At 42.8% G+C, this 9,862-nt stretch overlaps 1 protein-coding gene across 2 annotated transcripts in view; it reads right to left on the bottom strand.

Annotated features, from left to right (window-relative positions):
• Window positions 1–7,866: 7,866 nt before the first annotated feature.
• The window catches only part of CKLF (chemokine like factor), a 132,875-nt gene continuing 130,879 nt past the window's right edge, over window positions 7,867–9,862 (bottom strand). For both annotated transcript variants that reach the window (XM_029608189.1, XM_029608190.1), the window contains one exon: window positions 7,867–9,314. In XM_029608189.1, coding sequence (XP_029464049.1) covers window positions 9,201–9,314 — 114 coding nt within the window. In that variant the 3' untranslated portion in view covers window positions 7,867–9,200. The remainder of the gene's footprint in view (window positions 9,315–9,862) is intronic.

Below are 9,862 nucleotides of genomic sequence, written 5' to 3'. Positions count from 1 at the left end.
ACAAGATGTGACCTGTCCGTAGAGACACTGGGGCTCGGGGGCCCGGCGGCCATTTTGCCCTCGGTTTGCCATCCTGATGTTTTAGAACATAAGAACATAAGAAAATGCCATACTGGGTCAGACCAAGGGTCCATCAAGCCCATCGCAATTATATCTTTTTTCAGATGCGGCGACCAGAATTGTACACAGTATTCAAGGTGCGGTCTCACCATGGAGCGATACAGAGGCATTATGACATTTTCCGTTTTATTCACCATTCCCTTTCTAATAATTCCCAACATTCTGTTTACTTTTTTGACTGCCGCAGCACACTGAACCGACGATTTCAATGTGTTATCCACTATGACACCTAGAGCTCTTTCTTGGGTTTTAGCACCTAATATGGAACCCAACATTGTGTAATTATAGCATGGGTTATTTTTCCCTATATGCATCACCTTGCACTTATCCACATTAAATTTCATCTGCCATTTGGATGCCCAATTTTCCAGTCTCACAAGGTCTTCCTGCATTTTATCACAATCTGCTTGTGATTTAACTACTCTGAACAATTTTGTGTCATCTGCAAATTTGATTATCTCACTTATTGTATTTCTTTCCAGATCATTTATAAATATATTGAAAAGTAAGGGTCCCAATACAGATCCCTGAGGAACTCCACTGTCCACTCCCTTCCACTGAGAAAATTGTCCATTTAGTCCTACTCTCTGTTTCCTGTCTTTTAGCCAGTTTGCAATCCACGAAAGGACATCGCCACCTATCGCATGACTTTTTACTTTTCCTAGAAGCCTCTCATGAGGAACTTTGTCAAACGCCTTCTGAAAATCCAAGTATACTATATCCACATGTGGATAAAGTATACTATATCCACATGTGGATAAAGTATACTATATCCACATGTGGATAAAGTTCACCTTTATCCACATGTTTATTAACTCCTTCAAAAAAGTGAAGCAGATTTGTGAGGCAAGACTTGCCCTGGGTAAAGCCATGCTGACTTTGTTCCATTAAACCATGTCTTTCTATATGTTCTGTGATTTTGATGTTTAGAACACTTTCCACTATTTTTCCTGGCACTGAAGTCAGGCTAACCGGTCTGTAGTTTCCCGGATTGCCCCTGGAGCCCTTTTTAAATATTGGGGTTACATTTGCTATCCTCCAGTCTTCAGGTACAATGGATAATTTTAATGATAAGTTACAAATTTTCTCCTTTCTTTGCAGCTTAGCTGCCATCCCGGGCTCGTTGCTGACAAAAAACGTGTCGATCGTTGTCTGGAGTGGACCCGATTCAGTCGGAGCCGCCACGATTCCCGAAGGTAATGCCAGTATGGTGTGTAATTTTGTGGGGGAGTCGGGAGCGCGGTCAGGTCACGTGGTCTCCTTACAAACTTTTTAAAAAAACAACTTACCGAGCTCAGCTCTTACCGGCTGACTACAGAGATGGTTTCCGGCTATGGGGGGAGAGGGCATGTGCAGTCAACACCGCGCTCAGCCTCCTGCACCCGCTGCCTTAATCAGTTAAGTCTACGCCGGTGTTGCTTCGGCCGACCGCGTTTCCTGCGACTGGCCTTCCTCACCCGACGCCTCGCCGGGGGTGGGCCCCAGCTAGCCGATGTGGCGGGGGGTTCCGGCACTGCCGTCCTCTTCGCAGCTTGCCTGCCACCAGTGGGCCTAGAGCCTCCAGAGATGACACCATTGGCTCCACTCTTCCGCCCCCTTAGGCAGGCACGTACGCGCTCCTCCTCTGGTCTTTTAAAGGGGCCGTGGCAGGCTAAGGCTGCTGGCCCCTCTCAGTGAGGTCATCACCTTGAGACTATTTAAGGCGAGCTCTGATGATCAGAGCTCGCCTTGGCAACAGGTCTTCACGATTACTCGTTGCTCGTTCCTGTCATCATTCCTGTCATTGTTCCTGTTTCCTGTTCCGCTTGTTCCTTCGTCTGTACCTTGTACCCTTGGACTGTTTCTCTGGTATTGACCCCTGCTTCGTCTGGACTTCACTTGGACTGACTCTCCTGTATTGAACCCTGCTTCGCTTGGACTGATCTCCTGGCTCTGATCTCAGCCCTGCTCCTGGTACCTCGCCGCCTGCCCTGACTCCAACTTGCCTTGGTCTTCCTCTTGTATCCTATAGACCTGGCCTCTCAGGCTTCGGCCTATCTTTGCCTGGACGCCCAGTCTTCCATTGTACCTGTTGGCGTCCGGGTCTCTGGAACCCAACCTCGTCTGGACTGTCCTCGGTCCCCCCCATCACCTCTGCTGGTTCCTGGTATACCCGTGTCTACACCAACTGGGAGTCATCACACAGAGGCCCAACTAAGTCCAGCTGGCCCCGGCACCCAAGGGCTCAACCTGAGGGGGAACATGGGTTGATATTGGCGAAGCTCTAGCCTGCTCCGCTTCCTGATGGTGGGGACCCGTAAGGCTTACCCTGCGAGTAGCGTCAACCCTACCTCGGGCCAAGGATCCACCATCAGCACAACAGACAGGACCAAGGCACACATCTGAGGGACCACAGCAATCACCTCAGGAATTTTCAATTGGTATCACCACAGGAGAGCAGGGCTTTTCTTTTTCTATGTTAAATTCTTCTTCCAAAATCTGAAGCAATCCCCATAGGGAGATGTATATCCACCATCTGCTAGAGTCGGAGAATACTGGCAAGCTGGTGTCACTACAGGAGTATATATATACTGTGATGTCAGCTTGTTACATCTCCATCTGCTAGTAAGGGAGCATAACCCACTGGTCCTGAGTCCATCTGTTTACATGCTAGGAAAATATAGATTGACTCCTTTTAAATTACATTTTGTAATTAGCTGTATTTTAACCAATAACTACATACAATTATTAGTAGTCTAAGGCAAACTAGGTTACTACTACAATGAGCAATCCCATCTCTTAATGTAGTGGACAGTCAGATTCCTATCCTTATCCTTACTTATGGAGAAGCAGCAGAGACACTGTAGGGTGCCTCGTAATATACACACTTACAGGCCGATTCACTATTGGCGCGCATTAAATGTGTGCTCATGATTGAGCGCCTGCTCGTTTAACACTCGCCTATCCACCTCTCCCGGGGGCCCGATTTAATATTTAAATGGGCTGCCACGGTGGAAAGGAGGCGCTAGGGAAAACTTTGCATCCCTAGCATCTCCTCGGCATCGGGCATCCAGGAGAGGTGGTTGTCAGCGGGTTAGGAAAAGACACTCTTTAACTGAGCATCCCTTTTCTTAACCTCACCGCCGGCGACACTTTTTTCTTAAAACATTTTTTTTTCAGTTTTTGGGTTTCTTCCGATTTAATATCACCATGATACTGTCAGAGGAACTACGGAAAAGCCCCGCCCCTAGGAGCACGCGGACTGACTGGCCCCTTAAAGGGCCAAGGGTGGGTCCAAGATTCATGGCACACCCAGATTGAACACCGTTTAAAAGGAAGTGCCTCCCGTCTACTGTTCTAGTCTCTCTAAGAACAAGAATATGCCATATTGGGTCAGACCAAGGGTCCATCAAGCCCAGCATCCTGTTTTCAACAGTGGTCAATCCAGGCCATAAGAACCTGGTAAGTACCCAAAAACTAAGTCTATTCCATGTTACTGTTGCTAGTAATAGCAGTGGCTATTTTCTAAGTCAACTTAATTAATAGCAGGTAATGGACTTCTCCTCCAAGAACTTATCCAATCCTTTTTTAAACACAACTATACTAACTGCACTAACCACATCCTCTGGCAACAAATTCCAGAGTTTAATTGTGCATTGAGTGAAAAAGAACTTTCTCCGATTAGTTTTAAATGTGCCACATGCCAACTTCATGGAGTGCCCCCTAGTCTTTCTGTTATCCGAAAGAGTAAAAAACCGATTCACATCTACCCTTTCTAGACCTCTCATGATTTTAAACATATCCCCCCTCAGCCGTCTCTTCTCCAAGCTGAAAAGTCCTAACCTCTTTAGTCTTTCCTCATAGGGGAGCTGTTCCATTCCCTTTATCATTTTGGTAGCCCTTCTCTGTACCTTCTCCATCGCAATTATATCTTTTTTGAGATGTGGCGACCAGAATTGTACACAATATTCAAGGTGCGGTTTCACCATGGAGCAAAACAGAGGCATTATGACATTTTCCGTTTTTATTCACCATTTCCTTTCTAATAATTCCCAACATTCTGTTTGCTTTTTTGACTGCCGCAGCACACTGAACCGACGATTTCAATGTGTTTTCCACTATGACGCCTAGATCTCTTTCTTGGGTAGTAGCACCTAATATGGAACCTAACATTGTGTAACTATAGCATGGGTTATTTTTCCCTATATGCATCACCTTGCACTTGTCCACATTAAATTTCATCTGCCATTTAGATGCCCAATTTTCCAGCCTCACAAGGTCTTCCTGCAATTTATCACAATCTGCTTGTAATTTAACTACTCCGAACAATTTTGTATCATCTGCAAATTTGATTACCTCACTCGTCGTATTTCTTTCCAGATCATTTATAAATATATTGAAAAGTAAGGGTCCCGATACAGATCCCTGAGGCACTCCACTGTCCACTCCCTTCCACTGAAAATATTGTCCATTTAATCCTCTGCTCTGTTTCCTGTCTTTTAGCCAGCTTGCAATCTACGAAAGGACAACGCCACCTATCCCATGACTTTTTACTTTTCCTAGAAGCCTCTCAGGAGTAACTTTGCCAAATGCCTTCTGAAAATCCAAGTACACTACATCTACCGGTTCACCTTTATCCACATGTTTATTAACTCCTTCAAAAAAGTGAAGCAGATTTGTGAGGCCAGTTTTGCCCTGGGTAAAGCCATGCTGACTTTGTTCCATTAAACCATGTCTTTCTATATGTTCTGTGATTTTGATGTTTAGAACACGTTCCACTATTTTTCCTGGCACTGAAGTCAGGCTAACCAGTCTGTAGTTTCCCGGATCTCCCCTAGAGCCCTTTTAAAATATGGGGGTTATATTAGTTATCCTCCAGTCTTCAGGTACAATGGATGATTTTAATGATACGTTACAAATTTTTACTAATAGGTCTGAAATTTCATTTTTTAGTTCCTTCAGAACTCTGGGGTGTATACCATCTGGTCCAGGTGATTTACTACTCTTCAGTTTATCAATCAGGTCTATACCGAGATACAAATTATATCGCAATGATAGAGAGGAGTACCCAGGAGGCGGTGTGGTTCAGTCCATCTGAATCATTACCCATGAAAACCTTCTCCAGTACGGGTACCTCCCCAGCATCCTCTTCAGTAAACAATGAAGAAAAGAAATCATTTAATCTTTCCGTGATGGCCTTATCTTCTAAGTGCCCCTTTAACCACTTGATCATCTAATGGTCCAACTGACTCCCTCACAGGCTTTCTGCTTCAGATATATTTTAAAAAGTTTTTACTGTGAGATTTTGCCTCTACGGCCAACTTCTTTTCAAATTCTCTCTTAGCCTGTCTTATCAATGTCTTACATTTAACTTGCCAACATTTATGCATTATCCTATTTTCTTCTGTTGGATCCTTCTTCCAATTTTTGAATGAAGATCTTTTGACTAAAATAGCTTCTTTCACCTCCCCTTTTAACCATGCAGGTAATCGTTTTGCCTGCTTTCCACCTTTCTTAATGTGTGGAATACATCTGGATTGTGCTTGTAGGATGGTATTTTTTAACAATGACCACACCTCTTGCACACCTTTTACTTTTGTAGCTGCTCCTTTCAGGTTTTTTCTCATTTTATCAAAGTTTCCCTTTTGAAAGTTTAGCATGAGAGCCGTGGATTTGCTTACTGTCCCCCTTCCAGTCATTAAATCAAATTTGATCATATTATGATCACTATTGCCAAGCAGTCCCACCACCGTTACCTCTCTCACCAAATCCTGTGCTCCACTGAGAATTAGGTCTAAAATAGCTCCCTCTCTCGTCGGTTCCTGAACCAATTGCTCCATAAAGCTATCATTTATTCCATCCAGGAACTTTATCTCTGTAGCGTGTCCCGATGATACATTTACCCAGTCAATATTGGGGTAATTGAAGTCTCCCATTATTATCGCACTACTAGTTTGGTTAGCTTCCCTAATTTCTCTTAGCATTTCACTGTCAGTCTCACCATCTTGATCATTTGGACGGTAGTATACCCCTAGCACTATAGTCTTCCCCGACACACAAGGGATTTCGACCCATAAAGATTCAATTTTGTATTTAGTCTCATGCAGGATGTTTATCCTGTTGGACTCTATGCCATCCCGGACATAAAGCGCCACACCGCCTCCCGGGTGCTCCTCTCTATCATTGCGATATAATTTGTACCCCGGTATAGCACTGTCCCATTGGTTGTCCTCCTTCCACCATGTCTCTGAGATGCCAATTAAGTCTATGTCATCATTCACTGCTATACATTCTAATTCTCCCATCTTACTTAGACTTCTGGCATTAGCATACAAACATTTCAAAGTTTGTTTTTTGTATTTTTATTCTGTTCCAGTGTCTCCTGTGTCTCCAGTCCCAGAGTCTCCTGCTCCATCTCTCCATCGCTGGTAGTACTCTTCGGACTGATCTCACGGTACTGACCTCTGCTTGTTCTTGATCACTGCCTGACCTGATCTCTGCCTGGAACACAGACTACTCTCATCTGCCACCTGGAACCCGACCTCCTGCTTGACCTGACTACGTCTGGACTGACCTTTGCTACTGACCCTGCTGGCTGACCATTCTGCTCAAAGACTCTGGCCTTGATTCTCGCTATACACTCAGACACTCTATTCTGGCCTCCTGAGACCTCCGGACTTCCTTGTCTGAACACAGACCGCACACCCTTGTTCGTGGTGGGCACTCCCTTGAACTTTCTCTCTAGGAGACCCTGCGAGGCCCACCTAAGACCAGGCGGACCGGGTAACCAAGGGCTCAACCTGAGGGAACCCCGGGTTGCTATTGGTGAAGCTCCAGCTAGCCTCTGTTTCCTCCTGTGCTCCACCTCCTGGTGGCAGGCGGCTTGCCGGGTCCGAGCGGAGGGCCGTACCAATCCTGTACCAGGCCAAGGGTCTACTCCCAGCGCAACAATTTGTGCCTGCTTTTGGTGCAGGTCTCTTTTTCATAGAAAGCAACAAGTGAAATTTGAAAATGTAATCTACAGACATTATTTTCCTCCCCCAACGTCAGCACACCGCCCCAAGAACACCTCTTCTAAATGTGGCTAAAAATCTGCAGTTTGTGGAACACCACACATAGTTTTAGCCTCATGGGGGGAGTAATTAAACTTGCATGCATCAGTTGCTATTTACTCACATATATGCCTTTGGACATTATTCTCATAATACATAAACACACATTTTGGGGTAGATTTTCAAACACCGGCACACGTAAATCCCGGGCCTTATGCGTGGGGCTAGGCCTTACGCGCACTGGGCCAATTTTCAAATAGGCCCTGCCACGCGCGTAAACCCTGGGCAGCGTTGTAAGTGTTGGGGCTTTAAAATGGGGTGGGGCGGTCCAGGGGCAGAGCAAGGCGGGGCTAGAGGTGCCTGGCACAGCGGCCATTTGCCACTGTCCCAGGGGATCACGCAGGAGCAAAAGGTAAGACCAAAAAAAACTGGGGTAGTTAGGATATGGGAAGGGCACGATAGGGGAAGGGAGGTTAGGGTAGGGGGTTGGGAATTAAGGATAGGGTAGGGGGTTCCAATTAAGGAGCGGACTGGGAGGGAAATGGGGAAGACCTTGCTGCACTGCTGTGTGATTAATGAGAAATTTAAAACTCTTCAAAAAAAGCTTAAAAACATGGCTTTTCAAAAAAGCTTTTCAAAGTGAGAATGGGGAATAGATAGTACTAAGAAACAAGAAAAGGACTCATACACACAGGCAAACAAAAAGTCACCGGAGAACATATGCGTTTTTTTATTTTTATCATACTTAAGTATTAAGTTAAAGAATTACAGTATATTGCATGTATGGATAGTCCATAAAGGTAATTACAATACACATTACATATAGCATATAGTATTTGATTCATGTAACTGAACAATTTCAGCACCTACTATTTAAATTACAATCTATTTCGAATTTTTTCATGTGCCTATTTGTAAACAGTTGTGATGGTTTATTACTGAACAACGGTATAGAAAAGTTTTAAAATAAAATAAATAAATTAGACCCCCCCCCCTTGCGCGTGCTGACCCACATGCCAGCGCGCGCATGTTATAAAATTGTGCATCCATATACGCGCGCCGGGTAACACGCACACATGGACGGACGCACACACGTACATTTTGAAAATCTACCCCTTTGTGCTTTTTTGTGAAATTATCCTGTTTCTCTACAATTCTGCTCAGGTTTGAAACTAACAGGCTTTTAGACAATCTTTAGGAAAAAAATGGAAAATAGGTACACTCCAGTGAATGTTACCTTTCTTCTACTAATTCATTAAAATCTTGCTGGAATGAAGATTGAGAATTTACATTACGTTGGGATTAAGAAAACAGTATTTTCTGTGGATCAATCAGTGAGCCAGTTCAGTAGGTAGTAACTGACAGCAAAAGTCTTCAGCTAAAATAATCTTCAGTTAAACTGTGCACAAACAATTTGTTCCACTGTAAACCGGGGTGAAGGCTAATTGCTAACCTCGGTATATAAAAGCTCCAAAATAAATAAATAAATAAATAAATAAAACAATTAAAGCTACTGATTTATTTATTTATTTAACTAATTTATATTCCACCTTTCAGCCACTACAAAGCAGATTATACTCAGATGCTGTAGATTATTTAGTACTGAACATATTGTAAAGTAGTTAACACATTGATGAAGACTTCTTTGTTTTTTAAGCAGATAATCAATTTCAGTAATATTATCTGGAATGTTATAATAAAGCATCTTCACAGAATCTCTGTACAAGGCAGGGAAACTAACACCTGTTTGTGGCTCTTGAGGCCTGGAGTTGGCCATGCTTGCATTAATGTCTTAACTTTGGCTTTATTTTACATACTGTTAAAGCAACTTATACTTAAATAATACAATCTTAATCACTTTTATTCACAGAAATAAAAATACAAAACTCTACAATATTAGGTGATAAATTGTTAGAAAAAATGTAATCATGTGCTTTTAATGGAAGGAAACTATAATTGTAGCTTCAGCTAATTTAAGCATATCCTTGAACTGGTGAAGGGATGGCCATCTGATCTGACCCTCTGGCAGGTTAAATGCTTTTTTTAGTCCTATTTTGAACGGGCCGGTTGACTCTGTACACTGGTAGGCCGCTTATATTTAATTAGCCTTCCAAGAAAAAACATTTCCACATAGCAAAGAGCTACAACAGCCATGCCAAAGCCCTGCAATAAAAAAATAGGGTTTTTTTGTTGTTTTTTTTTACATACAGCATTCATCATAGACTCAGTATCTACATTTTATAAAACTGAAGGTTGATCCAATTGTTCCACCCATTTTTCTAACCATAACACTCTAAATAAAGGGAAATACCCATTTATTTTTGTTTGTAAAGATTCATCAATTAGTACGTTTCATACATAAGATATAAAACACTTTTGTTTTTCTGAAAATAAGCCGTTCTACAAGATTAAGAAACTTATGATAAACTGCTTTAACATCAGAATGTGAAAGATAGTAGCCAGTTAAGATGAATACCTGGAATACTGATACTCATTAGAAATTATCAGAATAACTATAAGAGCCCAATTTTCCAGAGATTTGCCAAAGGCATAAAATAAGAAATCTATAAATGTTTTGAAAATGAGAACTACACTTGGAATGTTCTGAAAGCTACTTTCTATAAACTTAGATTGGTTAGAAGACTGAATGATTTCTATATGTTTGAACAAGCTTTAATTTTGCCCTCTATAGTAATTCACTTTGGGGGCAG

Source organism: Rhinatrema bivittatum, chromosome 7 (genome assembly GCF_901001135.1).
Source record: "Rhinatrema bivittatum chromosome 7, aRhiBiv1.1, whole genome shotgun sequence".
Lineage (NCBI taxonomy): Eukaryota > Metazoa > Chordata > Amphibia > Gymnophiona > Rhinatrematidae > Rhinatrema > Rhinatrema bivittatum.
This window is presented reverse-complemented; position numbering and strand designations above follow the sequence as displayed.